At 41.5% G+C, this 23,452-nt stretch overlaps 1 protein-coding gene across 3 annotated transcripts in view; it reads left to right on the forward strand.

The window, feature by feature from the left end:
• The window catches only part of arhgap35a (Rho GTPase activating protein 35a), a 48,648-nt gene extending 26,237 nt beyond the window's left edge, over positions 1-22,411 (forward strand). For all 3 annotated transcript variants that reach the window (XM_055166894.1, XM_055166893.1, XM_055166895.1), the window contains 6 exons: positions 4,942-8,772; positions 11,431-11,569; positions 16,341-16,418; positions 17,218-17,349; positions 18,504-18,609; positions 19,276-22,411. In XM_055166894.1, the coding sequence (XP_055022869.1) occupies positions 5,053-8,772; positions 11,431-11,569; positions 16,341-16,418; positions 17,218-17,349; positions 18,504-18,609; positions 19,276-19,765 (4,665 nt within the window). In that variant the 5' untranslated portion in view covers positions 4,942-5,052 and the 3' untranslated portion in view covers positions 19,766-22,411. The remainder of the gene's footprint in view (positions 1-4,941; positions 8,773-11,430; positions 11,570-16,340; positions 16,419-17,217; positions 17,350-18,503; positions 18,610-19,275) is intronic.
• Positions 22,412-23,452: the final 1,041 nt, after the last annotated feature.

Raw genomic sequence — 23,452 nt, forward strand, 5'->3', positions numbered from 1 at the left:
TCCCCTCTTCAGAATATTTTATAATGCCCATTTAGTTAACACTGAGAACAATCAACTGCTGTGCTTCCAGTTTCTATATTTAACACTGATTACAACACTGGATTTCTAAAAATAAATCAGCATTTGGGTTTCTGTTTATATTTGGACAAAGTAACAAAACAATCTGTAAGTAAGATGCCATCTGGCCACTTGTATTAGGGCTATTCAAAGAAAATGTTTGTCCTGTCAAAAGATTACTTGTTGGTAGAATGGAGCTTTTGTCATGTGTAAATTATGATTTAAAAGCCACTGTAGAAAAGTGTCTTACTCCAGGTTTGGGTGGTGAATCAGATCAGAATTTTTATTCCAATTACACATTATTTGTGCTTGATTGGAGAAATAATTGTAATCAAGATTAAAGTGACATTTACACATCTGAAACTCATATGCAGCAAGACCTGACTAATTGTGTTATCAAATGACCACTCTCCAAGAAGATTAGATTAGATTAGATTTATTTATTGTCATTGTATGAAATACAATGAAACTTCAACAGAGCAGATCTGTAGCAGTAAAAATTTACAAATATACACACATCCTCACATCCATACCAATAAAAAACATTTAATAAATAAAATAAATAGATTATTGCACCGAGTCCCTTCAGGCCTTTTATCTGTGCCTGTGCCCTTGGAGCATGTCCACTGCTCGTGGATAGAAGCTGTTGCGCAGCCTGTTTGTGCGTGTGAGGGGAGTTTGAAGTCTTTCTGAGGGGAGAATGTGGAAGAAGCAGTTCCCGGGGTGTGTGGGGTCCTGCAAAATGTTGGAGGCCCGTGTGTGGAGACGTGAAGAGTAGATGGTGTCCAGGTACGGGAGTGAGGAACCCACCACCTTTTCAGCTGTTCTCACCACTCGCTGCAGGTCCTTCTTTTCAGCAGCTGTGCAGGCTCCGTACCATGATGTACAGCAGTACGTTAGAACACTTTCGATGGTGCACCGGTAAAAGTTGGTTAGGAGCTTCTGGGAGAGCCCGTTCTGGCAGAGTGTTCGTAGAAAAAACAGTCTCCGCTGAGCACGCTTTATAATGCTGATGGTGTTCAGGCTCCAGGTCAGATCCTCACTGATCTGCACACCCAGGAACTTAAAGTTGGAGACCCTCTCTACCTCTTCTCCGTTGATGTAGAGGCCAATGTGATGGGAAATGCATTTGTTTTTCCTGAAATCAATTTCTTTAGTTTTCTTTGTATTTAAGTGCAGGTCGTTGTCTTTGCACCAGGAGATCAGTGTCAGGACCTCCTCCCTGTAAGCAGCTTCATCACTGTTTGTTATGAGCCCCACAATGGTTGTGTCATCAGCAAATTTGATGACAGTGTTGGAATTATGGTGTGCTACGCAGTCATATGTGAAGAGGGAGTAGAGAGCTGGGCTCAGGACGCAGCCCTGAGGCAGACCTGTACTCACAGTGATGGTGGAGGACAAATGCTGCTCAATTCTGACGTGCTGGCGTCTGTTGGTCAGGAAGTTCTTTATCCAGAGACACAAGAGGGGTGAGAGGCCAAGAGTGAGCAGTTTATTAAACAGTTTGGTTGGGCTGATAGAGTTGAATGCAGAGCTGTAATCCACAAATAGCATCCTGACATAACTGTTGAGAGTTTCCAGGTGCGTCAGAGCTGCGTGCAGTGCAGCGCAGATGGCATCGTCAGTGGATCTATTAGTTCTATATGCATATTGATGCCTGTCCAAATTTGGGGAAATGCATGATTTGATGTGAAATAAGACTAGCCTCTCAAAGCATTTCATGATTACCGGAGTGAGAGCAATTGGCCGGTAATCATTCATGCAGGTGACAGCTGAGGTTTTGGGCACTGGTATAATGGTGGCTGATTTAAAAGAGCTGGGAACAGTGGCCTTCTTTAGTGACAGGTTAAATATGTTTGTGAATACTGGGGCAAGCTGATCAGCACATGCTTTCAGTACCCTACCTGTCACTCCATCGGGTCCTGCAGCTTTGTTGCAGTTGATGTGAAGCAGCTCTTTTTTAACTTGGTAATTTTGGAAAGTGAGTGGGTGTTCACTGTCCAGGGGGCAGGTCACAGCAGATGGATGGAATTCTCCTATGGTGTTAGGGCTGTCCTCAAAGCGAGCAAAAAAGGAATTCAGCTGATTTGGAAGAGATAGATTGAAGGGAGCTGAGGTGAAATTGCCCTGCTTGTAATTTGTCATATTCCTCACACCTCTCCACATTGCACGGGGGTTATTATCACTGAAGTTATCCCCCCCCCCCCATCAAGAAGATGAAAACATGCTGTTCTTAATGGCTCACTGAGTATTTACACTGAGTATTTCCTTGTTGTAAAGCACTTTGAGTGCCTTGAAGGTGGAAAAGTGCTATAGAAAAATGTGACCATTTACCATTTACAGTGTATATTATTATATGTGTACATTTTGTGAACTTTTATATCACAGATTTTTTATATTCAATACTGTAATCTAATCCTAAAGCACATCCTTGTGCAGGAAAGGTGCTCAACAGATAATACTGACTTGACTTGTACTATAGAGTTGTACAGTTAGAGACCTCTGCTTCCTTCATGTTTTGGGGTCGCACTCAAACATAGCACAGCCCTAACCTATTTGTGCATGGGCTCAAACGGCCCTGGGCCTCCTGGTGCTGGTATGTGGCTGGACATGCGCAGCGCACTGTGGCCTCAGGGTGGACAGCCAGACTGCTGGCCTGATTGCTTTACAACTCCACTGCCAGCACGTTAGCTCAACACATCAGTGCTCTCCTAGGGCTTTGAAGAGGGGAAGTGGACATTGATTGTGTATGAAAAGCTGCCATGCAACCAGAGAGGCATCCACATAAATAGTACATTTATGGAGTATTAAAGCTTGTACCAAACCAACTTTTCTTTTTTCTTTTTTTTGTTAAAATTGTAAGTATCTTTTTCTCAGAAGGTACTGTATTTAGTTACACCAGATGAAAAAAAAAAAAACAATCACCTCATTTCTTGTGCCGCAGTCCTTGAGTGTTATCTTGTGAGCCCTTTGTCTCCACAGATAATATAAAGCTTTTTTACTTATTTTGTCTCAATCTTACATGCATCAAGCATGACTTTTATTTTAGTTGTTCAATCCTGCCTAATACAAAAAAGTATGAACGACTTGATCTTGTCAGTTTTGTCGTAGTTCTCTCTGGTTAGGTTTGTGTGGTTATGAAATTCAGTTACTTTACTGAACATAAATTTACAGTTCAAGATATTGCTTCAAGTATTTTGACATTACCAGTGGTGCACACCTTTTTCATAGCCTTAGTTCACAGTAGCAGATGGCATCCTGCAGCATTAGACCTATGGAATCTCATATACGCACAGTGCCAAATGTATTTCACACTTGACGTGGTGATGGACAATCAAATAAGATAAAGCGTTTGTGCTTAAGGCCTGTGTCGCTGCTAATGTTGTTTGCAGCAGGTTCAGCACTTACCTTTTAATCCAAGGCTTTGTGCAGCTCTGTGCAGCTCAGTAGGCAGCTAGATGATGCTGAACTCTTCCCCCTGGAGAGTCAAATGAGGCAGCAGAAAGCCAGAGTAACTCAAAATGACCTGAGTTTTATGTTGTCTTCAATTAAACCATAATAAAAATATATGATGTGTTGTTTTGTATAATTAGTCATGACTACTATGTGCAATATTATCAGAGGGCAGCAGCAAGATGTAATGGAGGATAGACACTTAAACAGACTGACTTAATTTCCATAAATATGAATCTCATGAACTACCTTCTTCTTGTTCACAAACAGAAGGTAGACATTATAACTTTACAATTTCTTTGTAGACCTTGTTGCATTTTTCATATATTTCTCCCTGAGTGCACATATCAAAAACAAGAATTCTTTTTGATATTTCACCTACCTGTAGAGTTGAGAAGTCTCGCTGGCTTGATGTTAGTTTTTATGTTTCTTATATTTTCCAAACTGTTTTGAATTGATCTATTCACATTAAGAAATGTATACTGGTGTATATTGGGTTGAAATGGTGCCTAAAAATTATAGTAATATATATATATTTTTAATCCTGTAGTTTTCTTACTAACAGACTCTCTTCTTCAGAGCTTTTGTCTCCCTTTTGAGGAAACTGTCAAAAGAACTATTCATTGTTAATAATGGTTTTAATGTCAGTTTTATCACATTATCTACTCTTATGACAAAAGGTTATGACAGTTTTAGTGGGAGTTGACTACATACATATTAGCGTTCCACTCCTTTAGTTTTTATATACTCTGCTGTCATAAAGTTCCATCACATAAATATATTTCATACAATTATTACATTACAGTATCTTGGATTATGTTAGGAGTCTACATTACTGTGGCTGTATTTGTAATAGCACTGTCAATAAGTCAGATTCAATGATGCACTATTTTTAGGCATAAGATGGCACATTGCCTAATAATTAAATATTAGCAGTGTATATTAGTGACATATGGGAAAGCAAGTTCTAAATAGAGACAACTCATGCCAACAAGCAACATGGCTTTTTAAAATGCAGATGGCTTTCCCTAGTTTGCCAATTAGTAACTTTAGCAGTGTAACACTTATCTGCTTTCATCTTCTTGTGTGTCTCTCATCCAGGGTGCAGGGAGCACAGTGTGCTACTTTGCACCAGTGTGTGGTCATCTGTTTGCACTCGACTGTTCATTTGTAATTATTTTTTAAATAGGTGAACTCTGTTACATTAATGATTGATAAGGGTTACCAGTGGAAGGAAGGAGCTTATCGTGTGTTTATGGTCGAATTGCAAAACAAACAGAAATTAATTGAACAGATAAAATTGTTGTTACTTTGCCAAAGACATTGACATGTACATACAAAATCATAAAACAGCCTATTACATTGTGATCTATTCCAAAACAATGAGCTTTACAAATGATTTAATACATGTTTTCTCTTTCTCTTTTGCAGCACGAAGCCACTGTCCAGTAAACACCTCTTAAATGGAAAAGTCCCCTTTGGCATCTGCACCTCTCCTAGAACCTGAGGCCAGCATGGCAGGATGAGCCTCTGCCAGCAACTATGATGGCCAAAAAGCAAGATGTCCGGACGCCCACCTACAACCTGGTTGTGGTCGGGTTGTCTGGAACAGAGAAGGAAAAGGGCCAGTGTGGGGTGGGCAAGTCCTGCCTGTGTAACCGCTTTGTCCGGCCTAGTGCAGATGACTTCTACCTGGACCACACCTCCGTTCTGAGCACCAGTGATTTTGGAGGCCGTGTGGTGAACAATGACCACTTCCTGTTTTGGGGAGAGGCATCACGGACATCTGAAGAGGGCCAGGAGTGCCGCATTAATGTGGTGGAGCAAACCGAATTTATTGATGATCAAACGTTTCAGCCCCATCGAAGCACAGCGCTCCAGCCATACATTAAGAGGGCAGCATCCACTAAGCTGGCATCAGCCGAGAAGCTCATGTATTTTTGCACAGATCAGTTGGGACTGGAGCAGGACTTTGAGCAGAAGCAAATGCCTGAGGGAAAGTTGACGGTAGATGGCTTCTTACTGTCTATAGATGTTAGCAGAGGCATGAACCGTAGTTTTGAGGATCAAATGAAGTTTGTTACCAACTTGTACAACCAGTTAGCCAAAACAAAAAAACCTGTGGTCATTGTACTCACCAAATGCGATGAAGGGGTAGAGCGCTACATTAAAGACTCTCACTCTTTTGCTATAGCAAAGAAGAACTTACAGGTGGTAGAAACGTCTGCTCGATCCAATGTCAACGTGGATCTAGCCTTTCTAACACTAGTACAGCTAATAGACAAGAGCAGAGGAAAACCTAAGATCATCCCTTACTTTGAGGCACTGAAACAGCAGAGTCAACAAATTGCCTCAGCCAAAGATCGATATGAGTGGTTAGTCAACCGAATTACGAAAAACCATAATGAGACATGGCCCAATGTCAGTCGCAGAATGCAGACTGCCCCAGAATACAAGGAATATGTCTTCCTGGAGGGAACAGCGAAGGCCAAGAAGCTATTCCAGCAACATGTGCATAGACTGAAACAAGATCACATAGAGAAGCGGAGAAAGGCCTATCTGAGCACTCTGCCTCAGGCCCTCTCTGTGCTCTTACCAGAGTTAGACGAAATTGACCACCTAAGCTGGTCTGGTGTTCAGAAGGTCTTGGAGACAAAGAGGGAGTTCTCCCAGTGGTTCGTTGTGTTAGATGACACTCCATGGGAAACAACTCCTCATATAGACAACATGGAGGATGACCGAATCCCTCAGGATCTGTTGGAGACCCCTGCAGCTCAGACCATCTATGAGAGTCACCTGGAGCATCTTAGGAATGAGCGTAAACGCGCTGAGATGAGGTGGGAGTTTAAAGAGAAGTTGAGTGTGTCTCCTTTCATCACACCAGGCAAACCCTGGGAGGAGGCCCGCAGCTTTATTATGAATGAAGACTTCTACCAGTGGCTGGATGAAGCAGAGTATCTGGACATATACAACAAGCACCAGAAAGAGATCATTGACAGAGCCAAAGAAGACTTTCAGGAACTGCTGCTGGAGTATTCTGAGCTCTTTTATGAGTTAGAAGTAGATGCAAAACCAAGTAAAGAGAAAATGGGAGCTATTCAGGATGTGCTAGGTGAAGAGCAGAGGTTTAAAGCCTTACAGAAGCTACAGGCAGAAAGGGACGCTCTTGTTTTGAAACATATCCACTTTGTATACCACCCAACAAAAGACACTTGTCCAAATAGTCCCCACTGTGTGGACAGTAAAATAGAGCAAATACTGGGCTCCACTTTCCCTACTCGATACCCATCATCCGAGAGCTCTCGACTGGAAGGGGGAAGGGCTGAAAGGATAAACCTGGTCATCCTAGGGAGAGATGGGCTCGCTAGGGAAATGGCAAATGAGATAAGGGCTTTGTGCACCAGTGATGACCGTTATGTGCTTGATGGCAGGTTGTATGAGTTAGCTCTTCGACCCATAGAGGGCAATGTGCGTTTGCCAGTTAATTCATTCCACACCCCAACCTTCACTCCTCACGGCTGTCTCTGTTTATATAACTCAAAAGAGTCACTTTCTTATGTTGTAGAAAGTTTAGAGAAACTTAGGGAATCCACCATAAGCAGAAGGGAAAGAGAGAATAGCCTGTCACAAATACCCCTATCCCTCCTCCTTGTAACTAAGCGAGGAGTGGGCTCCATTGGAGATATAGGTGGAGAGACTGCTCAGACACTTATCCATCAAGGCCAGCAGGTCGCTGGGAAGCTGCTCTGTGCTTATTTAGATCCAGCATCTCCTGGAATGGGGTATACCCGCAATGTCAGTGAGAAGCAGATCAACCAGATGCTCAAAGGTATCCTAGAGACACGTCGCAGTATAGGCAGCAGTTCTCCTCCCCTCCCCCCTCCTTCCTCAGTGTTCAGAGACTCTCAGTCACAGTCTGGGTCAGAGGCAGACCTGCGGATAGTGATGTGTATGATGTGTGGAGACACATATGACCTGGACCAGCTCCTCGCCCCCTTCCTTTTGCCACAGCACTGTCGCCCTGCCTCTACTCTCAGTAGTGGCACCTCAGTTCTGCTGGACCTCAATGTTGGAGGTCAGAGGCAAAATATTGAGCTGTCCCTCCTCTCTTTCCACTCCTCCTTTGCCCTTCGAAAGGCAGGTCTGGTCCATGGGTACATCACAGTTTATTCTGCTCGCCGAAAGGCCTCATTAGAAACCCTGTGCGCTTTCTTGTGTGATGTTCAAGATATCATCCCAGTCCAGCTGCTAGCTGTAGGAGAAAGTCAGATGGAGCTGACAGACTCTGATTCTGCCAAAGAGCAAGTAAGTCAGGGAGAGGAGCTAGCCCATGAGATTGAGGCCAGATTCAACACCGTAATCTGTGGGCACGGGGGTGTAGTAGGTGGGCTTCACAAAATAGACCTTTTTCAGTCCTTCTTCAAAGAGGTTGTGGAAAAGCGTACCATTGTAGAAGCCACACACATGTATGACAATGTAGCAGAGGCATGCACCAATGAGAGCATTAGTCCACGCTGTGGCTCTCCTAGTCCTGTAAACTTCCTCCTTGACTCAGAGGATGACATTGACCCCTCGCCCCCATACCCTCCCCTCACTGAGGTTGGTAGTCTTGGCTCCCACCTGGGATCCTTTAAGCTCCCAGATTTAGATTCAAGTGACACTTTCTCTGTCATTTCTGAACTCAGTACTTTTGAAAGCAAGCTGAATAACAAGGTTCCACCACAAGTCAAGCCCAAGCCTGTGCGAAAGGTCAATTTGGGCCCGTACATGGATCAGCAGGGTGGGACAAACCGGCGCTCTTTACCACAAACTGTGACCTGGGCTCCAGGCAGTGAAGGGGGCTATGACCCCTCCGATTATGCAGAACCTATGGATGCTGTGAGCAAACCACGACCCACCGAGGAGGAGACCATCTACTCTGTTCCTCATGACAGCACACAGGGTAAAATCATCACCATCCGCAATGCTAACAAGGGCCACGCCAATGGAAGTGCTGGGAACGGCTCAGACAGTGAGGCGGACAGCAGCTCTCTGGAGCGAAGGAGGAAGCTGTCTGCTATTGGGATCAAGCCTAAGCTTTACAGGGACAGGTCCAAACGACTTGGAAAATTCAGCAGTTTCAGGACTAGCTTCTCAATAGGCAGCGACGATGAGATGGGAGGTCCACCTAAACCTGATGATGTAGGAGGGCATAAGGACTCCATTGAAGAGAATGAAGACCCCAAAAGAAGAAATATTCTGAAGAGCCTGCGCAGAACAAAGGTAATCAACTAAATGCATGTATATCATAAAGCTGTTTATTTTTCACACCTGATGCTGATGGACTAGGGACCGTTCCAAAACTATGAAAGCACTGCTGTGTTATTCTCTTTTCTGAGTAGCTGGCAGTCCTCCTTAGAACAATAGAAGTACAGTGCAGTGTTTGGAATATTTCCCTGTTTTGGTTTTAAAAGCTCACCTTATCAAAGAGGGAAAATAAACTGCAGCCATTAAATATGTAAGAGGCAAAACTCAAAGTCATGGCTGTGTGAAGTTGCTTCTAAATGTCCAACTTAAGTGTAGTAGTGCAGTCAAGTATTCATGACAGTCTCCCCCACTTGCTTAATGATGTTATATTTTTCTGGTTACACTCATAGTCTTGCTGATTCAGTTTTATTCTCTCCACACTTCTGTGTGCTGCTATACCTCTGACCTTCTCCTGTCAGCCTTATCAGTTTGGTATGCTATTCATTTACACTTGGGCCCAGTGCAGAAGTGCCAGCTCAGTACAGAGGTGTATTATATAGGCTTCAGTTTCTCTGATAATGACAGTGGCTGTCTGAAGGTGCACTGGATCATTCACGTATGATATTCATGTATACTTTCCTTATGTCTGTTCCTATGCCCTGTATATTTATGTGATGGCAGTTTTATTACATTGTTGGTTAATCAGTGTAGTGGGTAATGTACATCACATGGTTACCATTGCTAGTTTTTGCATTAATGTTGGCCACCAGCAAACCTTGAATTCCTACCTCTGATGGATAAAATAAGAAGCCAATATAATTTATGAGATAGGATTTAAAATAATTATTATAATTGGTTATTCTTCAGTCACAAATTTAAGCAATATATCAGCATAACTTAGCTGGATCTAATTCAGATTGATAAATTTATTATTTTCCCTGTGATCCATGCGTTTGTGTCCTCTAAAGGAGAGCCCATGTTAAAATGTAGCTGCCCCTCAGGCAGTGACCAAGTGCGCCTGTCCCTCCTTCCCTCAGCGAGAGTCCGGAAATGTTTCCTCTCAGTCTTGCAGACGTGTTTTTTCAAACCTTCTCAGCCAGCAAAGTGGAATGCTTAAGATTCCTGAATCTTTGTACAAGTCCTTAGAAGAAAGGGGCAATCAAAGAGAGAGGCAGCACATCCAATGAGGATATTTGAGCCAAAAGAAGCTCTAGTTGTCATACAGCCATCTTCTCTGTTGCCACTTTCTCATTCAGGAACCCAATACACTCTGTGCAGGAAAACACTCATATAGTGATATCTGCATTTGTTAAAATGTCCCTAGTTTGTCTTTCACAGTCAAAAATGTGTTGGCATATCCTGTCCCAGACCCAGGCATCCTCTAAAGGAGTGGCCAGAAGGCTAAACTGCAGGGGAGGGAGGAGGCCAGTAAAGGAGAGAGCTCTGGCAGTATGCAAGAATCAGTGTGACAGGACATAGATAAATAAATAACTACTTGGTGCTAAAAACAGCACAGCCCTTAACAAGCTATTGCCTTATGCTGTCTTGTCATTAATAATTTTGTGCACAGAGGGGAAAAAGAAATACCAGTCACATGTGGAGAGGAAGTATTTTGCAGTGATAACAAATTCTGCAACAACAAACATTTCCTAACTGCTTGTCAAGGATGCCAGGCTAACAGCAGTAGATATCATTTACATGTCAACAGCCTTGTGACAGGTAACCAATAAAACAAATGTATTTAAATAGACTAGTACAGACATTTCAACACACACACTTATCTGGTATGAGACACAGAGGAATACTGGCAGTTATCCAGTATTTTTTTAGGAAATATAACAGACTAATTGAATGTATTTATATATAAGCAAGAAAGCATCCCAACAATGCTGAGATAGATTGGTGGCAAATGTAAACAGTAATCACTTTCCTGATCTAATAGTTGAACTGCAGGCAGAGAATAAAACACCCAGGTGAGCTTATATATCTGTTCGGTCTTAATTAGTGTTTCCTTGTTTCCCTCGGTAATGGAGAGAATCTGGAGGTGCAAGTGTTTTGTTAGATGCTCCAAGGCAGTATTTGGAGCTGAGGGCGCACTGGGCTCTCCTCTAATGAGCAGTACTGTGTGTCTGTCAGGCCTGGACTGCACCCTGTCTGTGTGTGCCCAGCCATGCATGCTCTAGTCTCACCCACCGCCTGCCAGGGAGGGCTCTGGGGGCCCACTCACTTACTACAGATCCAAGCCTCAGGGGCCGACACACCACTCACACTAAACACTATTAATATGCAATACTTTAACCGCTGCTGGTGCCTTATTGAGGGAAAGAGTACTGCAGCAGTGTATTACAGGTCTCTTAACAGACTGGGGCAATAATTAAACAATGACTTAGACACCAGTGCAGCACATCGAGCCATAGGAAGAATGAGGAGGGCAGGGCTCAGGCATCATGAGGAAAACGATGTGTATCTGTGTGCAGGGCTTAAGACAGGAATGTGTGATTATCAGTTTAAGGTTAAAAGAATGCGTGGGACGGGTGTATGCATGTGTTTGCGTCTCATGAAGAAGGATCAAAACAAACCCTGATACCTATGAGCTCAGGTTCTTTTCAAAGACTTTTTTAGGCTCAGTGTTATTCTGTATTACCATAGATAAACTATTTGCTGACTTAAGTCTTTTTGTTCCAACCTTTTCAGAAACGAGCCAAACCCAGGCATTCAATTTCCAAACCTATTGAAAGCAACTACTTTGGCATGCCCCTGTCCAGTGTGGTGACTCCTGAAAGGCCTATCCCAGTCTTCATTGAGAAGTGCATTCATTTCATTGAAACAACAGGTAAGAGGTCTTTACATTGTAGGTCACAATAATTACATTATCGACTTATCGTTATCGTTCGTAGCTGGAATAATATATTTTTTGGTGCTCAGTCTATATTTTGGTACTTTTTCTTTCCAATAGTGGGGCTTTTTTTGCCATTTTATGTAATAATGTAAGATTTGAGCTGCACAGAGTAGAATAACTGCTATGGCTACTTATCAGTTCATTCTGACATTTATTGGTTGCGGCTCATGTATTTTAATGATACAGTATATTTAAAAATAGGTTTACTGGGAATGTTCTGCTTTGTATCAGTGGCATAAAATATTTTCAATATTATTGTTTATTGCAGTATTTGTCTGTAGCAATACATGGTGCTTCAAAATTTGGTGTCATGACAGGCCTATTACATTGTGACACTTGACACACTGATGAATTAAAAGCACATGAAATACAAGATCATGTAAAAGCATTTGTGCCCATTCAACATTCTTAACCTATCCTTTATTATTCACATTTCATGTAAGATGACAAAACATGATTATATCATAGTGTCAGCAATTTCCCTCCCATCTCCTTGGAGACTAATGGCAGCACAGATGTGGTTAGCTCAGCTCTCTTAACCTTATTAGTCTGTTCTCCAGATGCAGCCCCCCCATAGGGCACTTCTGGCGGTGTCTTATTGGCGGCTGGCCTTTCTCTTTGTCACCAGCTGTTACTCCACAACCCAGTCCACAGTTTTATATCCCATCATCAAGTTCTTTTTAAAGTTTATGGCAAAATCATTGTTGTTGCTCACTAACTATGAAGTATTTATTATGCAAACCATTCAATTCCGCACACAAACTGTGGATAACAAGCCATTACATTAGATTCCTTGCCCAAGTCAGATTTTAACTGGAGCAGCTAAACACATGATTTATGAGTGGAGGTGCTAAACTTGTTGTAGTCTTTTTAAACTCGGCACAAATAATTTCCTGTTGTCTTATATAGAAGATTCTCCCACATGTCTTCTGATACGTCCTTGTGTCTTCATTGCATTCAGTCATACTCGCTCTTCCCTCTGAGTACCTTCACTTGTCAGCTTTGATTTCTTTCATCTTCCTCTCAGCCTATATATCTATTCCACATATATCTGACTCTCCCCCGTTCTTCATCGCCTCTCCATCCACTACACTGCTGTTATCTCTCTATATGCCCCCTACACTTTTACCTCCCGTCTGTCTGTGTGTGCTTAGCCAGGAGCTTGCCAGGTAATGTCCTTCTGCCTCATAGACCCTCGTTCTGATCGATCTCACAGGAGGAAATTGAAGGAATGCAGGCTTCAGTGCTTCTCCTGATGCATCTAAAGCTTGTTGCTGGACTATTTGTGTTTGCATGGATGTGGATGATTCAATAAGAGACATATTTCCCACACAGACAATGGTTTGTCTGCATCGAGGGTAGCCATGACTGAATTCATTTAGAGTCTATTTAGATTTGGCAGTATGTTTGTTGGCATATTATACAATGATTATGATTACAGTGTTTTGACAGTAATTTCATATCCAGATTTGTCAGTGGATAAAAGCTATTGGTTAGTAATATTATGAATTGAATGCTTAGTACAATGCAAGGCCAATATCATCATGAAATCTTGGTGCTCAACTAGTTATTAAGTTTGTCAAAACTGTCACTTAGCCTGTGCTGAATTCTAACTTAAAATACGGCAGTGAGTCAAAGCAACATTTTGAGGAGCTCTGGAGTAGCCTTGTGCACACAATTTTATATTCTATTCAACCTTGCGATTTCTTTGTTGTTCGTATCTGTGCAGTAGCGGACTCCCTTTGTCCTTGAGAATAATAGGAGAGGATTTGCTTTTTTGTGTTGTTTTCATGCATTCAGGGCCTGTAGAGAAACAGCTATATAAAATCAATCTATAGTGACTGCTGTTATCTCAGCGGCCTGAGCGTTGGCTGCTGAAGTGTTGAAAGTGTGCGAGCGTGTGCGGGCATATTTACTGGCTGTACGTACCTCCATAGCGACGCAAAGGGCAGCACCCAGCCACTGCCTCACTGTCTCCATGGTGAGCTATTAAATGAGCCGCCGACTGCTGCCCCCACAGAGACACTGAGCTCTGGGCTGATGTGGGATCAGCTGGAGTTTTGTCTCACTGTAACATGCTGTGAACTTCATAGATCTGCACTGTCAGTCTGTTTGCCACTGTCAGCCCTTTGCTCAGTTTCGTTTATGACTACACTAGTGTTATGTTATATATTTGAAATGTTAAAGCATCTTGACCTCATCCAACCACACCGTGTCCCTAAAACAATATATGCCAAACTAGAGATATATAGCTTTACTACATGTTAAGGCTAACTAGCAGGGCTACATGATTTTGGAAAGCAAATCTTTTTTTCTTTTTTTCTGAGAAGTATTGTGCTTGCAAATAGATTTGTGTTATTTATTATATATATATATATATATATATATATATATATATATATATATATATATATATATATATATATATATATATATATATATATATATCTGTTGAGTGCACATTGTAAAGGAGCATTAACATTTGAGAGAAGAATCCCATGCATTTCAGAACATGTTTGTAGAGGTTAAATCTATGGTTATATAAAAAGACAGAATATTTTTTGATAATGTATACACTGCAGTATGCACTGCTGCCCTAATTAGCTAACTAACTCAGGCGACCCATACCAGTATACAGTAAAGGCTAGCAGATTAAGCCTTTTCAGTTTTTTGGCTCTTCAATATGAAATAGATCCATTTTCTTATGTGTCTTATGTGTCATAAATCTGCATCAAATAAATTTTTTGCAAACTAAATTACATTGCTACTCTTATATGTATATCTTGCCACACATTTTAATTTAAAATCATAATATTTTGATGTCACTTTCAGCCAATGCCTCTAGTCATTGTCCTAAAAACTGAAGTATAGAGTCCACCCCAGTGTTCATTCATCCCAGTGTTTTTAATCCTTAGATTGGATTTTCCTCTGTGGGGGTTTGCGCTCTATTCTCTTTACACTGCTTTGTTGTTACAAGTGGGTTTTTTATCTTGCTCTATATCCCGCCTTATCTTAATCCTTTCATTTTTCTCATTGTCTCTTCCATCGCCGTGACACTGGCTGCTGTGTGTCACAAGCTCCCCCTATCTCCCACCACCTTGTGCTATTTTACCGTATCTCCTAAAGTCTGCCTCTCCGCACTGCTCCACAACACTGCTCGCACTGCCTATCTCTCCTCCCATCCCTCGTTTTTCCCCGTGTCTGCCTTGAAAAGCTTTTGTGGATAATTGATTGGCAGAAGGAGGAGATCGATGCTGTATGCCTTCACTCAGAGCGCTCTCATTTCCTCCATAGCTCTTCTGCCACTCCCTATCTGTCCAAGTCCCACAGGATCACGCTTTGTCTCTTTCAATCGCCAGTGTTCTGCTGGAGTACCTTAGGCCACATCTTCAATTGAAAAAAAATATTAATGAACACACTCTGCTTCTGGGAAGGTAGTTGTTCCTTGAACGTGCTTTGTTGGCTTCCAGTGCATTTTTTTCTAGTATTACATTACCCTCTTGTATCCAAACGTGACTTGATGGCTAGAGTTAGATTACAGATGAAATATGTCAAGCTCAAAGCTGTGAAGATTCTAAACATGTAAATGGCTCTTTAACAATGATTCATTTTGTTATCTTATACAGCAGCTTTGTTATGCAATAATATGCAATAACGCACAGCCATGTGAAACAATCAAAGACATTGTTTATGACAGCTTAGTTACATCTCAATGCAGTAAAGTTCACCAAGGTCCCTGCCTGGGATGACCTGGGATCAGCTTTCACTTTCAGCTGATGCTCCTGTACATCCCTGTCATTAACAGGTGCCCTAAGCAAGTCATATTTTGAATATTTAATTACTGGGCAAACAGGCTTATGCAGTGTTAACTTTGAGCCACCTTTATAGCAATAAGAGCAATGAGTTGCCTTTATTTGTTACCTCAGATTTCTTTCTGATTCTGTGTCTCTCCACTTGATCCTTGGCGCTACACTATTCTTGCACTCTTGGTTTTAATAAGACTGAGTCAATGATTTACAGTGCTTTGATATAAAGTGTGTATAGTGCACTGCTTCTATATAGTCTTCTGTGTAAAGGTCTCTTTATAGTAAGTGTAGTGGGAGAGTAATTGTGATGGATTTTCCTGGTTGTAGCAGCTCTAAGTTTAGCTTGTCACGTTGCACAAGTGGCCTCTTAGCAGCCCTGCTTTATTACTTTAATAAATAGTGTTAATGGTGTGTTTAGAGCAAGATACAGAGGACGCTATTACAATGGCCATTCTCGACTAGCTCAGCATTCACAGTCCTGTTAATCTTTGTTTACACCTACTTTTGGCTATTTCCCTTCAGATTTTGGCATAGCAAAACTACTCCCTATAACTACTTTATCCTATGCATCCTCTTGCCTTCTCTCACAAAAGCTTCTTAGCCTTTTCCTTCAGATGCTTGTATCTTTTATTTTCATTTAGATCTAGCAGCTCGAACTACTGCCTCCTTTATCATTACATTCACAATTTATTTTTACAAACCATCTCAATCCAAGGTGCTGTCTTCTAGCCAGTAAAGAACATGAGACAACCTCTTATGTCTTCAACTCAAATCTTTGGATTTCGAGCAGCTGTTAATATTGATCTCACCATACATAACAATTGACAATATGCTTTGTCATTGTTGTTGTAAATAAAATTGTTATTGTTGTTATAGGTGTTATTTGCTTCTCCCTACAGGCTTAAGCACAGAGGGCATCTACAGGGTCAGTGGCAACAAAGCGGAGATGGAGAGCATGCAACGACAATTTGATCAAGGTTTGTTATTTCTCATATACACTATTTTTATTAAAGCGTGCAAGATTTTTTGGAATGTGTCCTTTTTCAAACTGAATATTTGTATTGGTGCATGTGCTTTTTTGTTGCGGTAATGCCTCCTCAATCTTTCAAATAACCCCTTTGTGTCTGTACATGTACAAGTGATCCGAGTGTGTTGGAGCAAGTGTCTGTGTGTCTATGGGCAGTTAATTACCTCCAGATTGGTTTGGTTAATGAAGCGTGTCGTCAGTGAGATGGATATCGGTGCAAAATGCTGTGTGCATGTGTGTGTCTGTACATATGTGTGTGTGTGTCCACGCCTGGCTGAGGTTAAATCATACTCAGGTAATCAGAAGTGAAGCCCCATGTTGAATGGTCCCAAACGTGAAGCACATGGGACAAGACAATTACTACAGTGGAGGTGTCTCACGGTGAAGATGGCAGCTTCAGCTCCCTGAAGATTCAAATAGCTCATTAGAGAGCAAACTGGCCACAGACACGCCACACTCACTTAGGAAACTTTCACAGCCCTAAGTGGGATCTCTGAAAAATTATATTGTAGAGCTCTTGTGCAGCATCTTCTTTAAAAATCTTTTTTTTTTTTTTTTTTTTTTTTTTTGGCTTTTGTATTATAACAACTTATTTTTTATACTGCCTGAAAATGTTTATATTTTTTGCACGTCTCCTTACACCACCTGTATCCAGTTCCAGATATATTTTATTTTAAAGTTGGCTTGTCTGACTTCTGTCCTCAATTCTACTTAAATTGATGAAATATGATGTGACTTTCTCTCTCCAGACTATAACCTGGACCTGGTAGAGAAGGACTTCAGCATCAATACGGTGGCAGGAGCCATGAAGGCATTCTTCTCGGAGTTGCCTGACCCTCTGGTGCCCTACAGCATGCAGGTGGAGCTTGTGGAGGCCTTCAGTGAGTACCGGGGCTTTCTGGCGGGGGTGGGTCACAGTAAGGAGCTATTGCTTTTAGTATAACCGAGGAGTATTGGATTTGGCCTGAATCCCTTTTCCGGAACATAACAAGAAAAACTCTTGCAGTCTAAATCTGTCCATGGGGAATTGGATTTTCTACTTACCAAAGAGTTAGAAAATGAAGGTGAAGTGTATGCAGGAAAGGGCACTCAGGAGTTTGCTGTATAGTCGGACCTGTGCACAATGACTATAGATATTCCATTAATAAACCATATATGAGAGACAGTTGCCATCTCCTATTTGACCTATGCGCTGTAATCTGTTGGAATGGAGATTTAATGCATAGCTCAAGTGTGCCTCTAGCCACACACACAAGGCTAGACTCCGCATAAATATGTGTGTATATGTGTGTGTGTGCGCACGTATGAGTGTTTCTTCAATGACCCTTCAGCCGTGACAGAGGCCTGATAAAACTCTCAGTGCCACAATAGAGGAGTAACAGTGCTGTCGAATAAAGGATAAGTGCTGGACTGCTTAAAGTGTGCCTTCAGTTTGAGTATTGGAGGAGAGTTTGATATATGTTGGTGATGGCGATGTTTATTTGCAAAAGGAGGCAGATTATGATCTAATTGCATGTGCAGCAGGAACAATTGTAAATCATGTGTTTTTGATTCAGGCTGACTTCATGTTGGGAATACATTCCTAGAGTGTGCGATTGTCAAAGATGTTTGTAATATAGCAGCGAACATCTGCTTCTCTCACTGGTGCTCACTGCTGCAGTCACACAGGATGGACTGTGTTAGCTGGTGACGTCAGCTTTCTGACTCATTGTGAGCTGCCTTCAACCCAACACACCCTATGTGTTTTGTTTGAGAGTTGTTGTAATCTGAGGGATACTGCAAAGGGTGTATGCCTCATGCCATCCACTATAATGGCTGCAGTAGTTCTGCCTTATGTTTGTCTTTCCTAAAATTGTTTTTTAGACATATTCAATTTATTGTATACACAAGGTCTTAGACAGTTTTAAGAACCAACTCCTTTCAGGTTACTGGCTGCTGTTGTATGTTGACCCTTTCATTCTTACATTTCTGTCCCCAGATATTTTGCATAATCCTTTTCCTTTGACTCTGACCTGTTGTTCTTATCTCCATTCAGAGATCAACGATAGAGAGCAGCGTTTTCAGGTGATGAGGGACATTCTGCGGCGTTTCCCCAAGGAGAACTATGAGGTCTTCAAATATGTCATCAGCCACTTGAACAAGTGAGTATCCCCTCCCACCCCTCCTTCTTACCCCCCGTTTTTTACATACAGATGTGTGGTCACACGGTCAAGTCACCCAGAGGTGACCTCATCCGCACTGTCAGCTCCATAGGGAACTTATTCAGCTTGACTCATTCAATCTACAATAAATGTTTGTTTCAGTCTTTTATTCATAGCTTTGTTTCAGTGATTGCAAGGTTGATGCTCTTTGCCTGACATGCTTTATAAATCACACCAATATGTTTTTACCGTCAACCAAAGTGGATCAATTAAAGGGTTTCATACATTAGATGATTTACTAACAATCATATATTGTGTTTGCTAAGTAAGTGGATCCATTAATATATACAATCCACTAATGCATTCAACTGAAATACTTAAAGCTTAATTAAATGGCATTGTTCACATTCACTGTACTGAAAGGCTACTATTCTAGTATAGTTAATAGAAGTCATCAAGATACTCTAGATTTCAGTTTAGTTTAGTGAACTTTAGTACTGTGTGCTTAATTTTAGTGCTTTGGGATGGACAGAGATTGCTTTAAACTATAAATCTGCCAGAGGGAATTGCATATCTGCTTTAATGGATCTGTTGATCGTAATAACTTTAAATGCATATTTAATGTTTGATAACAGTATTCTTATTCAAACTTTTGTTTTTTCTCAGGGTGAGCCAGCACAGTAAGCTGAATCTGATGACCAGTGAGAACCTGTCCATTTGCTTTTGGCCAACACTGATGCGACCAGACTTCACCACCATGGACGCCCTGACGGCCACACGCACCTACCAGACAATCATCGAGAGCTTCATCCAACAGTGCTCCTACTTCTTCTACAATCAGCCTCTTGCCGACATGCCCGGGTCGCCCACCTCCAGCTCTGGTGGAGGGACCTCTGCCTACTCTTGCATGGCTGGAGTTTACTCTTCCTCTCCTACTCCCTCCCCCCCAACCTATGTCATGCCCGCAACCCCACCAGTCATCCCACACTATGGCCCGCCCATTCACCATCATCATCACCACCATCATCATCATCACCTACAACACCAGTCCCCCCAGAACTCCCCGCCCCCCACGCCTCAGTCTCCAATCCCATCGCTCCTGCCACCCGCACTGCACCCGCACCACCACCCGCCTGCGGAACAACACACGCTGTGAACCAACAGATCAAGGGAAAGAGTAAACATGGGAAGGATTTGAATTTTTTTAAGGAAATGAAAAGAGAAAGTTGGGAGATATGGAGAAAGATGCAGTATGTTTAGGGAGAATAGATATTTGAGACACTCGCACAACATGGACGGAATGAGACTTTGAATTGGGTAGGATCATTCTGTTCCTCTCTACATCACCCATCCTCTCACTTTATGTAAACTCGCCCTCCTTGCCTTATAGAGAATCTATGTCAGAAATGAAGAGATTTTGCCACAAACTGCAAAAATGACTCCAGGAGGTGCTAGTAAGAAGGAGGTTGCTTTTTCTTTCACCGTTCACAAACAATTAGCTGGCCAGTGTACCTCCAAAACCACTCACCTCCATCCCTGAGACTCTTAACTTTGCTTGGGACATTGGTGGCCGGAACACCTATTTTGTGAGGAGCAGGAGCAGAGAATCAATTACTGGACATTTTTTACTGTCCATTGCAGCACTACAGAGGATTCAAGTAAGAAAATTTGCTCAGTTGCTGGAATGTTCTGTCCTTGGCGTCTTGCACATTCCTATCTAGCGATCCCTCACGCATGCACACAAGACAGACAGATGGGGCGGTATGCCAAGCACAGGAAGAAATGTCAACTGACTGGATATGTCAGGGCAGCAGGTTGGAGCAAAGCATCATGGGTACTCTCGCACACTTGGCATTCCATGTATTGCTGTGTGCGCTTTCTCTCATTTTTAAAGTTATTGTAAAACCAACACAACACAAATTTTGCAGTTGATTTTGAATAATTTGTCATTCATCATTGTATATTTTTGTTGTATATGTGAAAATATTCTGGCATCACTGGATGTCCTTGTGTGTATGTGCGCATGTACCACCACTTTTTCTGCCTGTGTTTGGGGGATATTTGTTGTTTGTTTCTCATATACCATGTTGGTTTGAATGTAAGTGATTGCTGCAGTTTTTATAGTAAGGACCTTGTTCAAAAGCACTTTCCTGAGCACTTTGTTGAAGCCACAAATTAATTTTGCCATGACATGACAGCCACTGTTCACTTTGTCAGTTCATCTTTACACCTTGTTTTTGGGAGCACACCACTGACATCTAGAGGAGAAATTGGGTTCTGCAGCTCACATCCACAAATGTTGCACAATTGGTAGTTATTCCCCTGGAGTTTTCTGTGTAGCATTGTGCTTTTCCCTGTATTGCAGGCAGGCCTCTGTATTTCACCTGGCCCAAATTATGAAATTTTACGTGCAGAATATTGCTCTGAGTACATTTAATATTCCATTTGTGCATCTACTTGCCTGCAACCATGAATTGGTCTTTTTAAACAAATTCATAACCACTTAAATATTAACTGATAACTGATTGAGGATACCCTATTTGTTATTGGACATTTAATCTTGGACATTTATTCTTGATGAACTTAACCACTAAGGCTCATCTGTTACTGCCATGCCACTACTTCCCCTTAGGCCTAAGCGCTCCTTGTCCAAGAGACAGTTGGAGGAACAGACAGACCATTGATTCATTCATCCATCCTTTCATTCATGTGTCTGCATGACCGGAATGGGCCATTCCTTAGCCCAGCCTGCTGTTTCTATAGAAACCAGTGAGATTAGGCATGAGAAGGGCACCTCTGTGCTGAACTTTTCTTATTATTTGCATTATGTATGTACCATTTGTACAGTGTACAATAGTACGTCAGTATGCACGCAGATTGATATATATGTTCTAAATCACTAACTGGTTAATATCCCATTTTGCCCAGATAAAAATTCTTATCTCATTAACGGTCTCATTCTACAAAAAGGCTACTGCACCATCATCTGACGTGTATGTACATGTGTGAGGCATGCTAGGGCTGCATAGGGCTGCAGCTAAAGACGGATAGCTGCCAAATCCCTTAATAAACCTGTAGCATTACCACTTTTAGCTCTTGCAGTTTAAATACACTATGTCCAGGAAGATATGAGACATTTAAGGGGGATGCACAGCAAATCATTTGGGGGATACAAGGAGGCCATGATTGTTGTTTCTGATCAATATGGATGTTGAACTGTCTTTGGGTCAAAGCTATAGCAAAGGGAGAGTTAAAAAATACAATGTGACTTGGTTCAGCGATACATGGCTGCATTTTGATTTTTGATTTTATTTTTTTTGCAATATGACGACTGATGTCTGTTAAGTTAAAATTAATTAAAGCAGATCAACGTTCAAATGTTTAATGGAATCTTAGGGGGGTCTAACACTGTTGCCCTTTAGTCAGTGGTGATAGAGAATTTTTTCTTTTTATGTTTTTATTTTAAAAAATACAAAAATATCAAGCATTTTATCAATTTGTTTGTGAAAAATTGAGGGCAGCCCAATATAGTGCATGAATCTTCCTGTGGGCTCCAGCACTCTGTTTAAGAGATGATAAAAGATGAAATGACGGGGGTAAAAGAAAAGGAAAAAAAAAAAAAATGAAGTACTGTAAAGTTTTAAAAAAAGCATTTACAAAATGTGTTCTTATTGCTGAGTTTGATAATTTGTCTCAGTGGGAATGGTGTATACAGCAAGGCCTTATGTGATCTGTATTATAGTTAATAAATCAAATCTTGTAAATAATGTTTTCTGACTCTTCTGTTGAATCTATGGGATTATGTTAACTGGCAAACATCAGCCAATTTACTGATTCAGTTTCTGTGGGCATAATTTTCTAAAATGTTTACCTCATTAACTTATTTAATACAAAACAATATTTACTTTTTGGTAAATGTTTAAAAAATGAACTAATATCTCTGATAAAACGATGGAATCTTCTACTTTATTTTGCTAAAAGATGTGAAGAGCATTATAAATGTATGTGTGACTTCCTGTCTAACCCTGACCACATGATGGCTCTTTCTGATTGTAATTTCACTCTTTCTGTGCACCTGTTTGCGTGAATAGTTTTTTGTTTGTTTTTTTCAGATGGTAATAACAGTCCTTTTGTCTGATTGTATGCTTTCCTCTATAGACCATATCCACAGGCTATCCAGATGAGGTCATGTTGACTCTTGGGTCTGTCCTGGACAGATTTGGTGAGAGTGGTTTGGTGTGTGCCATTTTTGGTAATGTAAGGACCCTGCTCCCATGCGTCCTGCACCAAGGCCTCAGTGCCATTTCCTGGTGCCCTCAGCTGACCTTTTCATTGAGTCAAACCAAAGGAAATCCATGGGCATGACCTTTGTGGTGCATCTGGCGCAGAAAGAGAGAGAGGAGAGGATGATTGAGAGAGAAAAGGGCAAGCCCGTGTGCACACAGAACACGCGACCCTTGAACTCTAACCTTTAAAACGTGTCACATGGGGAAGAGCACAAGGGGTTTGTGCAGAAGCCAAACATAGACATGGCCAAATATGTTTGACAAGGGAGGATTAGGAATGGCAGGGTGAAAAAGTATCTGACAGATACAGAATTTTTCCTTGACTTTGGCTTTGCCTCTCATCTATCAAGTATTTGATTCTTGACTTTTAAGTCAAGCAATGAAGACCTGTCTGTGTTGAACTGTATCTACACCTACTTCAGTTCTGAGTTTGTTGATGACCAAAGTATTTGCCTATTGAAGCACACAGACACAAGTCATGTCTATGATAAATTCTCATAGAAGCTATTACTCTGCAGTTTGGCACAGAAGGTGCATATTAAGATCTTATGTTTGTC

This window comes from Boleophthalmus pectinirostris, unplaced genomic scaffold, assembly GCF_026225935.1.
Source record: "Boleophthalmus pectinirostris isolate CB_2022bp ecotype Guang Dong unplaced genomic scaffold, ASM2622593v1 HiC_scaffold_9, whole genome shotgun sequence".
Lineage (NCBI taxonomy): Eukaryota > Metazoa > Chordata > Actinopteri > Gobiiformes > Gobiidae > Boleophthalmus > Boleophthalmus pectinirostris.